This window comes from Xiphias gladius, chromosome 11, assembly GCF_016859285.1.
Source record: "Xiphias gladius isolate SHS-SW01 ecotype Sanya breed wild chromosome 11, ASM1685928v1, whole genome shotgun sequence".
NCBI lineage: Eukaryota > Metazoa > Chordata > Actinopteri > Istiophoriformes > Xiphiidae > Xiphias > Xiphias gladius.
Window position 1 is genome coordinate 2,519,696 of NC_053410.1, and position 16,950 is coordinate 2,536,645.

Consider the following 16,950-nt stretch of genomic DNA (forward strand, 5'->3'; position numbering starts at 1 on the left):
GGTATCGTGATACGCAACATTGTTAAAACTGCACCGTGATCAGCTTGGTTTGCCGAGGGGTCCGTCACGCACTCCTGAGAGGAGAATCTTGTGTGCTGCGATCAGACCTTCGACGATAACTGAGGAAAAGGTATGGTCACATTCAAAGAGTGTCCTGGATGTCTTTATCTCCCGCTTGTTAGTTTCCCTACCATCACGTCCTAGATCTTCCCAACATCCCCTTTGCCGAAAAATGCTCGTTTGTTCACACGTGAGCTGCCGGGTTATAAAACGCATTGACCAGTAAATCGTTTTTCAGCGAAGAAGCAGTCAAAAACTTGCGTAGAGGCGAAAGGCGCAAGTCGTAGCACATTCAACACATAGTGATACCGACAAAAAAAAAAAGCATCTTCAAAAGATACAAACTCCTATCAGGTACAACAGATGGTCAGAGGGAGCCATTGTGACCTCTGAAATAAGCTTTGTCCCAGAAGCAGCGTAGCTATTGACTTGTGTACAATACTTTTTACATGTCAGTTACGTTATAATCAAAACTTGTCCGCTGAAGCAAACCTCAACATTTAGAGGCAGTGAAAAACAGTGTCGCCGAGATAATCTTGGATTCAAGGTGAATACATTTGGTGTTTTGGCCTCGTGGGATAATGTGAGCTTCAAAAACTCCTCCGTGTTTTTTTGTTTTTTGTTGTTTTGTTTGTTTGCTCAAACTGAAAATACAAGACACTGGCTAGAGAATTAGAACATTTCCGTCCATAGTGGTAGCCGAGTACAAAGTCAGTGTGTAGCTCCGCCAGTTTTTTTTTTTTTTTTTTTAAAACAGTGTGCTGTGCAAAAGACTGTTCAGCTGGGCAGCAGCCGGTTTTGAATGCACCAAGGTGGCCATTCGGTTCAGGGGCTGCGAGTACACCGATATAAAGCACCGCTGTTTAGACAGTTTGAATTCATCGCCAGTGAGTTAACCTTCCCAACCGTTTCAGTCCTTAGAATAAAAGATGTTTACCCTTTTAGCCTATGACAGGTTCTTTGTTGCGCCTTCGTGTGCGTCCGTTCAATCACAGCATACTGCCTCTTCTCACCTCCGCCATCATAATACAAAAGCAGGGAATTACCCAGTCTTTCAGCGTGGCTGTCTGTGCCATAGTCTGAGCCCCACTGGGTGTTTTCCCTGGAGTTTGGCTCCACTGGTCCGTCCAGCGTCGCCGATCGGCAGAGCTACATCTTTACACATCGGTGTCTGGCTTCTCCACCAGTTTCAAAGCCTCGTGCATGCCAGCCGCCGACAGCTTCCGATTGATGTTCCTGTAGCGGCACCGCAGGAGGTTGCTGTAGGTGGTCCTCAGATCGCGGTTGAAAAATGCATAGATGAAGGGATTGATGAGGGAGTTGGCATAGCCAAGCCACAGCAGAGTTCTCTCCAACCAGAGCGGCACGCAGCTGCACTCCACACCGCAGACGAATGGCCTGGCAGTGGACACCAAAAAGAACGGCAGCCAGCAGAAGCTGAAGGCGCCGACCACGATGCCCAGAGTGGCGGCAGCCTTCTGTTCCTGTTTGAAAATGGACTGGTTTTTCCTTTTCCGGCGTTGGTGGTGCTCTCCGGTCTTCAGGAGGCGGGAGACACGCGTGCTGCACTCCTCCTCCACCTCACGCTGGAGCTTCAATGCCGCAGCCACGCAGTCCAAGCTCTCCTCCTCCTCCTCCTCAGCCTCCGTCCCTTCGACACTTCCCGCGTCTCCTGAGGCCGCTGGCTGGTGGGCCTCGTGCCCTCCCCTCCACCGTCTCGGAGCCACCCCGGCACCGTGCTCCCCTTCCCTGGGAAAGCCGGTGATGGTGTGCTTCGCCGCGCTGAGTTTGGCCGCTCGGTAAATCCGGTAGTACATGATCAACATCACTGACATGGGGATGTAGAACGCCACGGCCGTGGAGTAGACGGTGTAGCCGAAATCCTGACTGATGAGGCAGACCCTGCCGTCATTGACATTCTGCGCCCAACCAAAGAGAGGGGGGAGGGTGATGGATGCAGAGAGGAGCCACACTGACAGGATCATCTTGGCCATACAGCAGCCATTTTGCCGGACAGGATAGGTCAGGGGCTTTGTGATACCCAAATACCTACAGAGAGAAATGTGTCTGAATGAAAGACATCATGAACGGGCAGGGAAAAAAGATCCCCTTATTTTTCATGCTTTATAAAAAAAGGAAATTCCGCATTCTCTGGTACTTTCCTGCCTTATTCCACCCCGAGTAACCGCTGCTTCTCCCACCCTCAGCGAAAGTGCCCCCCTGAGCAAGGTGCTTAAGAATATGTCGTTGCCCCAGATGGGACACTGGGCATTTTACTTAAAGAGGAGCTCCGAGATGCCGAGAAAGACCATACGTGGTCGGCAAACCTTTCAGAGTTAAATAAAGCCCACAGACCCGGAGAACGGTGCGGTATGAGCCTGCTTACACTCAAAAACCTCCCTATACTATTTAAAACAATACCCACAGCACATACTGAATTTCACCCACAGCCCACAGATGCAGGCATGCGTGGTGTTCAGTAAGTGCTGTCATAACTTTGTGAAAACGATGAAACTACACAGGTAATGAGCAGTGATTACAGTCCCTCCAGTTTGAAATGAGGGGTAGACCCCTCTGACCCCCTTCGTTTTGTTTCAGACGCGGAGTTCAGTCAGAGAGGGATGACAGGTTTTGATCCCCCACATCAGCCACTTCGTCCCGGTGCCCTTGAGCGAGACCCCTCGGCCACACTGTGCCTCCGCGCTCTGACCTTCCGCACACAAATCCCGTGTTTCGGTGCCGCGGAGGACTGAGCGACGAAGGAAACCTTGAGGGATTCAGCGCGAATATTAGATGTGGGATTGAAGATTTTTTTTTTTAACTTCTGACAAAATCTACATGTGGGGAGTCTGGTTCCAAAACGGCGATGCGTCAAAGTCGAATAAATAAATGATCTAGAAATACTAACCTCTTTGTAACTAAGTTTTTTGCCCCTTTCCTGGTGTCTGTCCTGGCTGGTCTAAATAATGCCCAAGCGCTGGAGTGTGGCTGTTGGATCTAGTGTTTTACTGCGTTCGGGAATAAACGTCGTAACTTTGTTACAGGCATAAAAGAAGTTTATCCCACCTGTCAATGCTGATGACACACAGAGTCATGATGGACGCGGTGCAGCACATCACGTCCATGGCGATAAAAACGTTACAGAAGAACTGCCCGAATATCCACTGACCACCGATCAGGTCCGTGATGCTGACGAACGGCATCACGGCCAGAGCCACCGACAGGTCCGCCACGGCCAGAGAGACGATCAGATAGTTGGACGGCTGGCGCAGCTTCTTGACGAAGCACACCGAGATGACCACCAGCAGGTTCCCGCAGATGGTGGACAGCGTGAGCATGGTGAGGACCCCGCCGATCAGGACTTTCTCCACGCGGCCGTAGCTCAGGATCTGCTCGCCACACCGGGTCCCGTTCGTCTCCATGACCTGCGGCTGACTGGAGGTGGACGGAGAAGTCGCCGCTGCCGCTGCCGCTGCCGCTGCAGCCTCTGCAGCGCCCTGCGCAATCTTCAGCAGCCGGGGCGCAAGAGCCTCCGAGATCATCATGGTGGTGGAGCCCCGGGGATCCGCTCCACCACCGGCTCTGTCCTCTATCGCGAACGACGACCTCGCGTTGCCACCACCGAACGTTGCGTTACTCGCTCCCACAGCAACCATTCTGCTGCCTTCTGTTCCTTTTTATCCATGGACTTGGAGACCCGTCCGGCGGTGACACATACGCGCACGGGTGTGCTGGTGCTGAGGTGAGGAATGAGTAATTCCTTTCCACAGAACCCCCCCCCCGGGGTAAACTACTCTCACAACTACTCTTTCCCTTCATAAAGCCTCGCAGCCTCAATTCTGCTATTTAGAGGCACACTCGTCATTACGCACGTGGCGCGCCCCGGGCACATTCCCAAAATACCTGACCTACAAAACCCGATTTTACCTCCCGATGTCTGTGGATACCCTGGCACGCCGCCACGCTCGTCAGCCTGATGGGCAGAAACGCGGAAAATCAAAACCCGCAGTGCGCGCGCAAACGTATAACAGAAAAGTTGATGTGTGACGTCAAAAGACCCGATGGACGGCCTATAGGCCGCCGCACGCTTCGGGCGCCAGCGGACGGCAGACGCAGGCCTTGTCGGAATTCACTCTGCAGAAAATATCTTGGCAAGGGCGAACCGCGTCAACGGGGGGACCGTGCGTAATTGCGCGGAGGGGAGAAGGGCTCCGTCCATTTCCAGCGTGCTCCGGTGTCGCCTGCGCTACGAGGCACTTCTCCCTCCGCACACGAGGGCCTACACTCGGGAGGCAGAGAGAGAGAAAGACGAGGGGCTGAGATGACACAGGGTGTGAATGGACAGTAAGTGGTGGTGTGGAAGAGGTGGCCGTCGCCGGACCCCAAAGAAAACTGCTGCCATTATACGACTGATCCGTCCAAGGAAATCCGAGGGGCCGTCCGTCGTATTTTGGGATGATGGCAGCGGTTGGGATTTGTTTGTGACTTGCTCCCGAGTTCCCACTTTTAGGAGAAGGGTCAGGGCATGGTTCGAACGATCGGCTCGTCCTTACAGTATCAAGGAGAGAGGGCAAAGCGATGGATTCCCGCCATTCGTTAGAATATGAGTCTTAAGACGAGAGGTGCGATCTGCCTTCAGCTTCGTGATGCTGGGGGTGAGAGCAGGAGCCCGAACTGCTGCCGAAGCCTCTACGGTGACGCCGTACCAGGCTACGGTACCAATGCCATGGGTAGCCTTGGACAGTAGCGCCCCCAAGCGGCCGCGCGCCCCTACTGCGTGTTGGTATAATGCATTTCCATTCCTCCAACGAGGCCCATAATCGACAATATCCCGTAGAATCGCGTTTTAGAAAGGACACATAGGCAGAGGTCATCAGGTGGTTGCCCCGGCAACCGCATCCCAGGCTGTAACAGGCCAGGCCGCGAGTGATTTTCATTTTTTTTTCATTTGAAGGTATTTAGAGAATCAAAGAGCTACACTTGTATTTCAAGAAAAAAAATCCAGAGTGAGATAAAAGCCAGAAGCAGTAAACTAAATGTAGAACAGAAGTATTTGTTTTCTTCCTTGTTTTTGTTTGTGTTTTGACCCTTTATTTGCCCTGGGGCCGCGTGGAACGGCCTTGTGTTCCTCAATGTACATGACAATAAAGTGACGGTAGCATCTGAGTATTTTATGAAGGTCTGAGGCCATAACTGGGTTTCAAAAGTGAAAGTGAAAAACACCCTCTCTCTCTGTCTGTCTATCTCTCTCTCTCTCTCTCTCTCTCTCTCTCTCTATCTGTCTATCTCTCTGTCTATCTCTCTGTCTGTCTGTCTATCTATCATTTATCTCTCTCTATCTCTCTATCTGTCTCTCTCTCCATCTATCTCTCTGTCTCTCTCTCTATCTCTCTGTCTGTCTGTCTATCTATCATTTATCTCTCTCTATCTCTCTCTCCGTCTCTCTCTATCTATCTCTTTCTATCTGTCTTTCTCTCTAGCTCTCTCTCTCCGTCCATCTCTCTGTCTCTATCTCTGTATCTATCTCTCTACCTGTCTGTCTATCTCTCTATATCTCTCTCTCTCTCCATCTATCTCTCTATCTCTCTATCTATCTCTCTCTATCCATCTATATATCTCTCTCTGACTGTCTCTCTCTCTATCTGTCTATCCATCTCTCTCTCTCCATCTATGTCTTTCTATCTCTCTCTCTATTTCTCTATCTCTCTATTTATCTGTCTATCTCTCTCTATCTATCATCTATCTCTCTGTCTGTCTGTCTGTCTATTGCACGTCAGGGCCTTCGTTCCAGTGAAGGAATCTTAATGCTACAGCAGGCAGGAATGTTTTAGACGCTGATGTGCTTTTGACTTTATGTCACCGGTTCAGGGAAGACTCCTTCCTCTTTCCACATGACGGTGTCCCCGTGCACAAAGCGCTCCATAAAGACATGGTCTTTCCCGGTTTGGTGTGGAAGAACCAGACTGGCCCGGACGGAACCCTGGCTCCAACCCCATCCTCTGCCTTTGGGACGAAGCGAAATGCCAGCTGCGCACCAGGCCATGTTTCCCAGCAGCAGTGGCCAACTCCACAGCCAGTCGCTTAAATCTGGTTGGAGGGCTTCCCAAAAAAGAAGGGTTGGCTGTTCTGGCAGGAGATTAGTGCCCGTGACATGTTCAGCTACCAGACAAGGATGTCATGTATGTGTGTCCACCTGCTTCTGGCCATGTAGTCTACCGTATCTATCTCCTCTCAAAAATGAGTTGAGCTGGGTCTGAAACCTCTGTTGTACCGTGAGAAAAATCTGGCTCGCAAACAGGGTCTACAAAAAAACCGGCAGACGCATAGGCACCACTTTAGAAACACAAAACACCGTGAATGTAGGCCACCATTTACAAAGAATAAGAAATACAAAGTCTGTTAGTGGATGATCATTAAACCAAAAGCAGACAGGGCATTAAGAGCTCACGTCGAAACAAAGATGGAAGCACGGATGCCTTGGCACTGAAAACACCCCTTCGACTGGAGCGTAGGAGGGACATCGCCTCCGCAGACTCTCCTCTTTGGCCATTTCATTCTCTGGGACGTCACGAATCTCAGATATTTATGGCTCGTCGAAACTTCAGCATGAGAGAAATGTCCTTGCTTGATTGTTGTCCTTGCAAATGTCTCCATAATTTCATAACCAAAGTCGTGGGTTGGGTAATTGAGTGCCTGAGTAAAAAAAAAAAAAAAAAAACCTGCCAGGCTCACGATCAGACCTCAGTTTATCGTTCAGGCCTTTATTTTCTTGGGCGGTTTCTACGATGCACCTGCCTGGATTTTTAATGCCTGTTCTTCACCAACAATCCGTGATCCTCGCATTAGTTTTAATCGTCCCATCTTCCCCATTGTTGCCTTGCTCTTTCACTGCCCCCGTCCCATGATCCTGATAGGGACCCCGGCGGGTTGAGCCAATGGACATAGGAAGTGAATAAATACATAAATGACTGATCATCGATCCTCTCCCTCCCTCTTGCACAGCCACAAATTGTTTACCGGGCAATTTAAACCGTGTTTATGAAGGTAATAGTTATGTTGGGACGGTATTGGGATATTGGTGTTGTGAAGCTTAGATTAATGTGAAGTAGGTAGGAAACATTAACCAACAGTTTGGGGGAAAAAAGTTAGGATCTATTCAAGAGTGCAGCACAGAGAATAAGAACAAACTTTAAGGTTGCCAGGTCGTGGAAACTCCTCTTCCAACGTGACACTTTAGGGATTACCCCTTCAGTGGACTGCTGGACCCCCTCAGCCTCTGGAAGAAGGGTGCGGGACATCTGGATACCCAAAAAAAAAAAAAAAAAATCCACTCATAGAGAACTTTATTCACATCCGCGGCTCCGGAGCTCGTGGATTACTGCGTCGTGCCTGCCCTTTCCTCCCGCGCCCGCCAAACATCAGCAGCCGCGCACAGGTCCAGCGGGCCGGTTACCCGCTAGGCATTTCCAACCGCACACCCCCCACAGCTCGGAGGGGCCCGACGGAGCGCCAGCGCTAGCGAGGCGTCCGCGACCTGGCAACCCCCGAGGCCTGCCCCCGTCGATGGCTCGGGCGCGAAGCGGCAACAGAGCCATCGACTGCCGCCCGTGACACCTTTCAAAGGTGGCGCCGCCCGACGGCAGCGCGGTTGCGTCACAAGGTGAACAAACGCCATTTTGTCAGAGCCCGTCTGTGCTTGACGTCACTTATCCGGCTCCAGGACCGTAACGTTGTCCATTATTATTCCTTATTACTGTTTAGTTTAGCATCGTTATCTTTGTTTTGTTGTTTTGTTTCCCGCGTCCCTTTGGTAGGAATAAGCGGGTCAATCCGGGGAATATACGCGTTGTTTTAATCAATAGCTACTCATAGTCATAGTGACAGACATGTGACGTCCTAGCATAAGACGTGCTGACGTGATATATAGCGAGAGGACCTCTACGCGGGTTCCGGCGTGTTAGCGTGTTAGCATGTTAGCGTGTTAGCATGTTAGCAGGCGGACGGTGGGGCCCTGCCGAGCCACGCGCCTTTAGGGCCTCGCGGGGGCGCCAGTGAGGCGCAGTGTTGGCGCGCGGGGACAGCCTGAGGCCCCCCAGGTGAATTCACAGCACACCGGAGATGGGGATTTCGCTTTAAGGTATGACGTCGATTAAAACTCAGAAAATGACGTAGAATTAAAATAAAAATAAAATAAAATAAGAGTTTTACTTTATGTAAAACGCTCTTGCTTGGTGTGAAAAGGCCTTTATTGTGAAGTCACAATCGCTTCCTCCACCTGTCGCCCTGCCGAGGGGAAATCCCATTCCAGTGACTCCAGGCCTCCGCGCCGCAGTTTCAAGCTGCCCCACCGGGAAACGGCGTAAATGCCGTGTTGCCAGGTCGGAGCGAAATCCGCCTCTGAGCGGAAGGCGCCCGTCGTGCTCTCCTCCGCCCGCGAGCAGCCCCCACGCGCGGGATAGAAGGAGCCGGATCTGGATCCCGTGAGGAGCGCAAGTATCAGCCGGAGCGGATCTCCAAAAGACGGTAGCGCCGCGGAATAAACGGCCGACGAAGGTGAGAGCAGGGCGTTTATTCGCGGAGTTCACCCGCCGCGGGACGGGCCGCAGCTTCTCATGATTGTTCGTCCGGTGTCAGGTGATCGTCGCCGGTCTGCCCGGAGGCCACATCGGTGGATCTGAGCGGAAACCGCGGACGCTTCCCCCCGTCCACCTTCGGAGGATTGACGGCCGGCCTGACATCATTGGCTGGTCGTCGGGAATGAATCATCGCCTTCATCGGGAGGTGGGGTCGGGAGGGAGGGGGGTTAAGAGATGCTGTCGCTGTCACTGCGCCCCTGAAATACCACAGGCAAACCCGCACGTACGCAAGCCAGGCCAGCGCCGGCCGTGTGTCTGCTCCTTGAGAGAGTAAAAGCCGCCTGTTCCCGCGGGGCCAGCATGGAGGAGATCCTGCGAAAGCTGCAGAAGGACGCGTCCGGCCACAAGCACAAAGGCATCCGCGACGCCTGCGTCTACGCCTGCGGTGAGTGCACAGCGGCTCTGGACGTGTTGGGGTGTGTTGGGGTGCGTGTGTGTGTGATGGTGTGTTGGTGTGTGTGTGTGTGTGTGTGTGTGTGTGTGTGTGTGTGTGTGTGTGTGTGTGTGTGTGTGTGTGTGTGTGTGTGTGTGTGTGTGTGTGTGTGTCTGTGTGTGTGTGTGTGTGTGTGTGTGTGTGTTGGTGTGTGTGTGTTGGTGTGTTGCTGTTGGTGTGTGTGTGTGTGTGTGTGTGTGTGTGTGTGTGTGTGTGTGTGTGTGTGTGTGTGTGTGTGTCTGTCTGTCTGTGTGTGTGTGTGTGTGTTGGTGTGTTGGTGTTTTTGTGTGTGTGTTGGTGTTTTGGTGTTTTTGTGTGTGTTGGTGTTTGTGTGTGTGTGTGTGTGTGTTGGGATGTGTGTGTTGGTGTTTTTGTGTGTGTGTTGGTGTTTTGGTGTTTTTGTGTGTGTTGGTGTGTGTGTGTGGGGGGACACATGCGACCGTGTTCACCTGCCAGCTTTCAGGAAACAGAGAGCAGCCGCACTAATCCCTCAGACCTGCGTCTCAAACGATGCTACGGAAATGTTACGAGTCACCACGAAATCTGAAGGGAGATCAGATTATTTATAAGGGGGGGGTGTTTCTATGTCCATGGGAGGGGGGGGCACCATCATCCGAATCAGGAATGCAAGCTGTCTCTTATGGATCAAGGTGCACAGCTGAAAATGAAAACCTGTAGATTTCATCTTAAACTCATCACGGTTCATTTTTAAATATTTATTTATTTATATTTAAAACCAAACATTGAACATTGACATCTTATTGCTCGGCATCCCAGCATCCCCCTCAGTGTGAGACAACTTCCAAGGGGGGGGGGTCAGTTTTCTATACAAGGTCGCACACGGGTGCGTCATTTTTAACTGACCTTTCAGGCAGTTAAGGCTTTCGGCTGCTCGGGTTATGGAGAGGCAGAATATCCTTCCGCCGGCTTGAGGCGTCTGGGAACCAACACCCCCTCAACAGCTGAAAGGGGCCACTTCACCTAAAACAGCACCGTCCGAATTTGCCTAATCTCATGGCAAAGGTGTAGGAGTCCGTTGGTTCAAACGGGCCCTACATTGATCATACGTTTTAAGAGCAGACTGGCGAGAATAAGCGGGACTCGGTAACGACAGCGGCCACACTGAGTCGCACACATTTCACTCCAACACGAATGGGGTGTGAGCGCGGGGAGGGCGGCGTCGCGGAGAGCGGGAAGAGCGAGACGCAGACGGCAGGTCACCACGGACGCGGCGCTGTGGTGTGACGAGGGATTTCTAAACAGAGCTGGGAACAATTACCGCGTACCGCGATAAAGCGGTGGAGTCGCGGGGTGGCATCGTGTGTGACACGGCCCACTCAGTAGGATTCACAGGGTCTGTGCTTTGTGTGCGTCCTCACATTTCCGAACTATTATAGGATGAGATGAGAGAGAGGACGTGAGGCTGTCTGTCTTTTTTTTTTTAAAAACAACCCAAAAAACAAAAACAGGCCCGGTTTGGTAGGAGCCTGACGGAGGGGAAGCAGCAGTCGTCGAGGCTGGTGCCTCTGATGACTCACTAGTCCTCCCATTACCCCGCTAAAAGGGTCGTTCAAATGAAAGTGATTCCCAGTACCGCGACATGGAGGGGAAACGAAACAAAAAACAAAACCGTCTGTGTCCGCAGAATTCAGTGCTTTCCATCGAAGTTGTCCCCTCAGCGAGGCAGGGAGACACACACACACACACACACATAGGGCACATGTATGCAGCGTGACAGCCTGGGCAGAGAAACGGGTGATGTTCGCAGGTCTCATATTTCCAGTGTCTACTGAGAAAACTGCAGTGTTATGTCCCTCTCTCTCTTTATTTATTTTATTTTAGTTGAAAGTACGAAGCCAAGGTGAAATTTCTCAGTGTTCCCCAGATACAGTTATCTGGAGCCATCTCAGCATGAGGACGTACTGTTCCCTGGAGACGCTGCACGGTATTACTTTTAACCTCCGGGAGACGTTTCGATATTTAGCTGGGTTGAAGTGCCGGGCTGGGTTGACGCTGCGTTTTTTCTAATTTCAGTCATTGTCACTGAGAACGTACGGTAAATCTTCTCAAACCAGGAGAAATAGTGCACTTGTTGGGGACTGCTTTTATTTTCACTCCCGAATGAGCACAGACTCGCTGCTCTTGTGAGAATTCCTGGCAACGGGGCAATGCATGTGGACCAGAGTCAAAATAAACTGTGTGTGTGTGTGTGTGTGTGTGTGTTGTGTGTTGTGTGTGTGTGTATGAAGGAACATGTTACCCGGTGCGACGGCGTGATTCGTTAATGTGTTTAATAGTGTCTGGACACCGGTGGAGCTCTGAGGCACAGAGGAATGAGACATGGTATCAGGCTTTGGATCCACGCACGATGCCTGTCAATAGGATCAATTCATCGTTGGTTTTTAGTCGGTTCCTCGGATCTGTTGATAGGAAATATTCACTATCACATCCTATAAGTCCACTTGAACACCTCTGAGCTAAGTTGTTCACTGTATAAATTCGAAATGCAGCTTGTCATCTGTGGCTTTTGCAGCTCAGCTAATGCTCTGTGCTAACTAACCTACCAAATACAGTTTTACTGTGGGGAACCAGATTTTTCCCTCTGGGAAAGAAAATCTCACGTTTCTCCTCCGGTCCTTCTGGGCTCAACGAACAGACTATTTAACAGCTGGGAATGTTTCCTTTTGGTTTGTGTCCTGTATGTGTCAACATTCTGTTTTCCTTTGTTTCATTAAATTACAGAAACCCTCGAGTCTCAGAATGGAGCCGCCAAGATTTCCCCCTCTCAACTTCGGTGAGTCGAATGACATCGATTTTAGTTTCATTTCAGCCCAGTTCAGCTCGGGTCAGTTGACCTCAGCTCGGAGCTCTGAAGGCCTGAAGTCAAAACTCCTCTTGCCTCGCGGCAGCAAAGAACCAACGCACCTGACAAAACCTAATCAACACACGTAAAACCGACGGAGTATGTTTATTGAATAGTCACTGAAAACGGTAATCATAAAGCCGGTGTTTACATGTAATATGTGTCCGAGAGCAGTTGATCGTTGGCCGCCAGGGTTTTTGTTTGATCAGCTGAAGTGCTCGAATTGAGCGGCAGGGCCGTTGATAAGTCAGCCTGGCCTCGCAGCTGCCGCACACACTTTGCATTTACTCCACCAGGAACCAGATAACCGAGTTAGGAGTTCAGGCTGTTCCTCTCAGAACCCCTTTACGCATCGTGCGCGTGATTTGAATGAATTTAACCGATCAAATAAGTCCTGGGTTGATAATGCAAATGTTGAACTTCAGCCATGAGCTCAGGTCGGGGCCCCTTGGGCAACAGGGTTTTCTTCATTTTCAAAACGCGGTTCGGACGTGACCGGAGTGTAACTCCTAGAGAATAAATGCATTTAGACCAGAGGAGCTGGAGACGGTAACATCTGTCTGTCCAAGACCAACTGCCCAAGACTTTGCTACCCAATGCAACAACCCCGTAACAAAGACTAACTCCGCGAAGCTTAACCGAATGCCGAGACTGCGTCAGAGTTTAAAGGGGAGACCTGTGCGTTCAAAAACGCACAACGGCCCATAGGGGCTGTTATTTTTCACTCTATCCCCCACACACAGTAGTTTACAGTAGCTGAGGCCCCAGTGCGATGTGCACATCTCATGAAATAGAAATACTAGGAGAAAAGAAGAGAGATGGGATGTCGATTCTGTGCCAGAGTTCCTCAAAGTAAATCAAAGGCACAATCAGTGGTTTTTGAAACAGATTCTGTAATGCCCATTGTATTTTTACAGTCAAAACTTCGGCTGGAGTTTTGAACTAGAATGGCCGATCAGTGGAGCACATACCTCTGCCAAGGCCAGGTATTGACCGAACTGTTGAAAAATGCCCTGGTTCACAATGATAAGGAAAGTGATCAGAAATTCCCCGGCTCTGCCCCTTTTTAAACCGGATCGGCACCAGAATTTGACGCCGCCTTCCCCGGTCCAGGCCCCATCGCTCCACCAAGTTTGGCGCAAACTGGTTCGGTACTTGTTACGTAATCCTGCTGACAAATGAACAAGCAAACAAACCAGCAAGCAGACGCGGCAGATGTAATTATGGGTCTTTGTACCTGATGCCCTGAATATAATCAGATAAACTCCCACTATTATAATGAAACCTAAACAAGCTAACAGCACCGCAAAGCCTTAAAAATCAAAACCTCATATGCAGCGTCAACAAAAAGCGACCACAGGCCTCAAAAAGAAGGATTTATCGCAGGGCTGCTGTTTTGGATTAATCAGATTTTACAGGTGTTCCCCTCATTGAGCCCACGTCCTTTTTTCAATAATTATTATGCGTTTAATCGTGTTGGGAAAATCTGGTCTGACTTTCAGAAATGCAGACAGCTGTTCACAGTGACTGTAGCCAAGCTGTGGATTTCCAATATGGCTGCCAGAAGCTGTTTACTTCTGTAGCGCTCCTACCGTATATCGTGGTTTTCCAGTGTAGGAATACAGGAATTTTTTTTTGTCGTGGGACTATATGATTCCTGCCCCTCCTATAGTTTGTCAGTTGTAGCGGAGCTAGTCTGCGAACCGAAGCTTGCTCTAGTTTTTCCACGCGTTCTGGTTAGAAGCGTTTCGATTTAAATGTAAAACAAATGGAAGAGTTTCTGCTGATGGCTACAGGACTGCGATGAAGGTGCCATAAATTCTGGATGCTGCTGTAGCTCAACCCACCATACATTATTCATCCAGTGACCTCTTTTGATTTATTAGAGATTATTTAGATTAAATATTGATGATAATGTCTTTGTAATGTTGTGTGATGGTTCTCAGCTTCCTCTGTCTCTGCAAAAAGGATTTCCAGCTAGTTACTACAAAACGGGCTCTCAGCCACTTGAACACAGATGGCACCTGCTCTTACAAAACAGGATGAAATGATGGTTCTCTCTGAGGGACAGTTGGTATGGGGCATCCGTGGTTGACAGGATAATGACGGTTTGAGAAAATGCATAATCACCTTAAAGTGAATGTTTTTATTAATTGTGTCATAGAAATGATTTCGAAAGCAATTACTTTTTTGGGTGTCCCTTTTTTTTTAAAAGTTGTTTTTGTTTTGCTGATTCCTGATTACCTTCTCCCATTTTTGAGGCTAGATGTGCCACCTCTCCGTTGTTGTCGTCGTGGCTTCTCATTTTTCTGCTCTCCACGTGCTAATGAAGGGAATCTGAACTCGGTGAAACTGCCGGGAAATGCTGGGTAACACGCCAGCTCTGGCTCCTCCTCTGAGCAGCCGGCGAGCTCAGAGACGAAGCCCAGTGGCCCGCTATCGGCAACGGAGCTCGGTGACTCACCCAATTACGAATAATGGGAGGGAGATGGAGAGCAGCAGTACTGGAAAATTGTGGAAATTGGTCATGTCTGTATGAGATGGTCCGAGGAAGAAAGGTTTTCCTTGGGATTTACAGCTTTCTTAATTTGTAGTTATGGGTTGTGTAATGTGTTTCTCTGTCCCCGCACTGTAATATTACTATTGCTGCTTCTGACTACTGTGCTTTCTGCATGTCAGTCCGCCCTGCAGGCATCCCTCTTCCTTTGCTCATCAGGGAATTTCTCCCTTTTTATTACCAATAGAGTTTTTTTTTTGTTTTGTTTTTTTTTTCTTCCTCATCTGAATCGTGGGCCTAAAGATTGAGGGCAATGTACACGGCACAGATTGTGCAGATCGTAAAGCCAGATTGTGTTGAATCCTGAATCTTGACGGGAAAGAGACACGGACTTCAATCTCACATTCCCGTGCCAGATCCCGATTAGAGAAGCTCTGAAATGTGAAGTCAGAGGAGGGGAGCTCACGTAAATCGTTCCGCTCTCAGTTGTGATTTGATATTCTGATCTTGAAGTAGATACAGTATCGCTAAGTGCAGGCGAGACGGAGGGAGATCTGGATTTCATGATGGAGGTCAAGACTGAGACCTTCTCCTATTCTGCTGATCGGTTTTGCCGTCACTCCTCCAAACTCTCCCCCCCTATTAAATATTGAAGTCGTAGGCAAACAGCAGCTCTGGCAGATTTAAACAGCGTCCTATTTTAAAAAGGTAAACATTTTTGCTCTGGCAGGTGAACTGAGGCTGAGGCTTAGTAAATACTGTATCCCATATGCAACAGGATGGAAAAACAGGTTGGAACAGGGACTCATCATAGAGCTGATTCCGCTTCATCAGGAGCGACAGCTGCATGTGTTTTTTTGTTTTTGTTTTTTTTAAATGTAATTTTTCAAATCTGATCTCAATGGATGGTTGACGGTTTGTCACTTTATTAAACGATGCTTGTAATGCACCTGTTTACTTTTAGTTTGATTGTGGCTGAGTTATATGCAGACAGATGAGAATTCCAGTGTTTTGGACCACGAGTCAGCAACTAAAACTATTGCCGCACAACTTTGTATAACGGCCAACGTGATTAAAACACCACTTTACTACTAAGCTGCACTGAAAGCTTTCACGGTAACCCAGTTGCTGTAACCGGTTTGCGTGACGGTTTTTTCTGCTTCCAGAGAGCGCTGTCTGCTGCCTCTACAGATGGCTCTGGAGTCCAAAAACACCAAACTGGGACAGATGGCACTGACTGGAATGCAGGTACTAGAATATACGGCAAAAATGTGAAAAAACGTTCATGTTTTATTTCAGCCCTGTTCCTTCTTTTATTCTTCTTTACTTAAAAATGTCTGGTTCTGCATAGAATCCGTGGATTGCAACCGCATCAACTTGAAGTTGAAAGTAGAAATAACACATTCTCGTTCGATGGCATGACGTTTTGAATCAACGCTGGTCTGCCTTCTCCGTCTTTCTCCAATCAGAAGCTCGTGTGTGAGGACAGGTTTGTGGGGGGAGCTGGCGTGGAGGTGGAGGCCCTGGAGAAGCAGCTGCTCAGCCAGATGTTGGAGGCCATCAGAATCACCCCGTCTCTGCATGAAGACCTGCAGGTGGAAGTCATGAAGGTGAGGACTGGGGATGTACGGACTCGCCGCTTTGCCCCCAGATCTCACTCTCGGCTCCTAAATATCACCACTGTCTGCGGTGTCTGCCAATAGGAACTGAACTGATAGAAATATTTAATGGTTTGCTTTTATTTTTCTGCGAAATATTTCCGTTTGCCTGCAGCTGAATGGCTCTGCGTGAAGAAATGAATGCCTGCGTTGCTGCTTTTTCCTGGACAGTTTGAGGTCACCTCATGTTGCCTTGTGTCTCTTCTAGCGGACAAATCTTTCCAATTTGTGTTCAAGTTAATACGGATTAACTTTGTCATCGTGCTTAAAGAATAATAGGCACATTCATCACTGACCTTTTAGAAAGTAGAACACTGTGTTTCTGTCTCCCGCGTACAGGTCCTGCTGTGTATCACCTACTCACCAAACTTTGACATTAATGGAGACTCCATCCTACGGATTGCTGAGGTAGGGCATCAGCTTCATCATCAGACATTTGATATTTTACATCTAGAAGCTTCAGCAGTATGCAGAAATGAATATTTTAGATCCCTTGTTCAGCTGCCGTTGGGAGTGTTAGACGCAGTTGTATTATGAAAATGCATCTGAGATACGGGAGAGGGTTGAATCATTGAGGTTTCTGTTGATTTACATAGATGTGACTGTTTTTATCCCCCAAAATATTTACTTTATGCACCTGGTATTAGCCTAGAATGATTAGATAGACTAGAAGGACTGGACTAAACTAGAATTAAATACACTAGAATATTTTCGAGTTGTATTTTAAAAGCACAATGGGCTTAAATGAGGTAACATGTGCGCTTGCATCTACCTGCACTGTTGTTTGCTGTTTTCAGTTCTTA

At 49.1% G+C, this 16,950-nt stretch overlaps 2 protein-coding genes across 5 annotated transcripts in view; one reads left to right on the forward strand and one right to left on the reverse strand.

Moving 5' to 3' along the window:
* Nucleotides 1-743: 743 nt before the first annotated feature.
* LOC120796524 (5-hydroxytryptamine receptor 7-like) lies at nucleotides 744-3,602 on the reverse strand. The gene is made up of 3 exons (XM_040139488.1): nucleotides 3,127-3,602; nucleotides 1,796-2,109; nucleotides 744-1,729 (listed from the first exon to the last, which is right to left on the reverse strand). The coding sequence occupies exons 1-3, from the start codon at nucleotides 3,600-3,602 to the stop codon at nucleotides 1,218-1,220; spliced, it is 1,302 nt and encodes a 433-aa protein (XP_039995422.1). The 3' UTR covers nucleotides 744-1,217.
* Nucleotides 3,603-8,791: 5,189 nt separating this feature from the next.
* The window catches only part of arfgef3 (ARFGEF family member 3), a 49,029-nt gene continuing 40,870 nt past the window's right edge, over nucleotides 8,792-16,950 (forward strand). For 2 of the 4 annotated variants that reach the window (XM_040139816.1, XM_040139817.1), the window contains exons 1-5: nucleotides 8,792-9,081; nucleotides 11,872-11,923; nucleotides 15,656-15,737; nucleotides 15,959-16,099; nucleotides 16,487-16,555. In XM_040139816.1, the coding sequence (XP_039995750.1) occupies nucleotides 8,997-9,081; nucleotides 11,872-11,923; nucleotides 15,656-15,737; nucleotides 15,959-16,099; nucleotides 16,487-16,555 (429 nt within the window). In that variant the 5' untranslated portion in view covers nucleotides 8,792-8,996. Of the gene's footprint in view, nucleotides 9,082-10,014; nucleotides 10,234-10,971; nucleotides 11,075-11,871; nucleotides 11,924-15,655; nucleotides 15,738-15,958; nucleotides 16,100-16,486; nucleotides 16,556-16,950 lie in introns of those variants that run through there. The other 2 variants (XM_040139818.1, XM_040139819.1) reach the window with 2 other exon arrangements.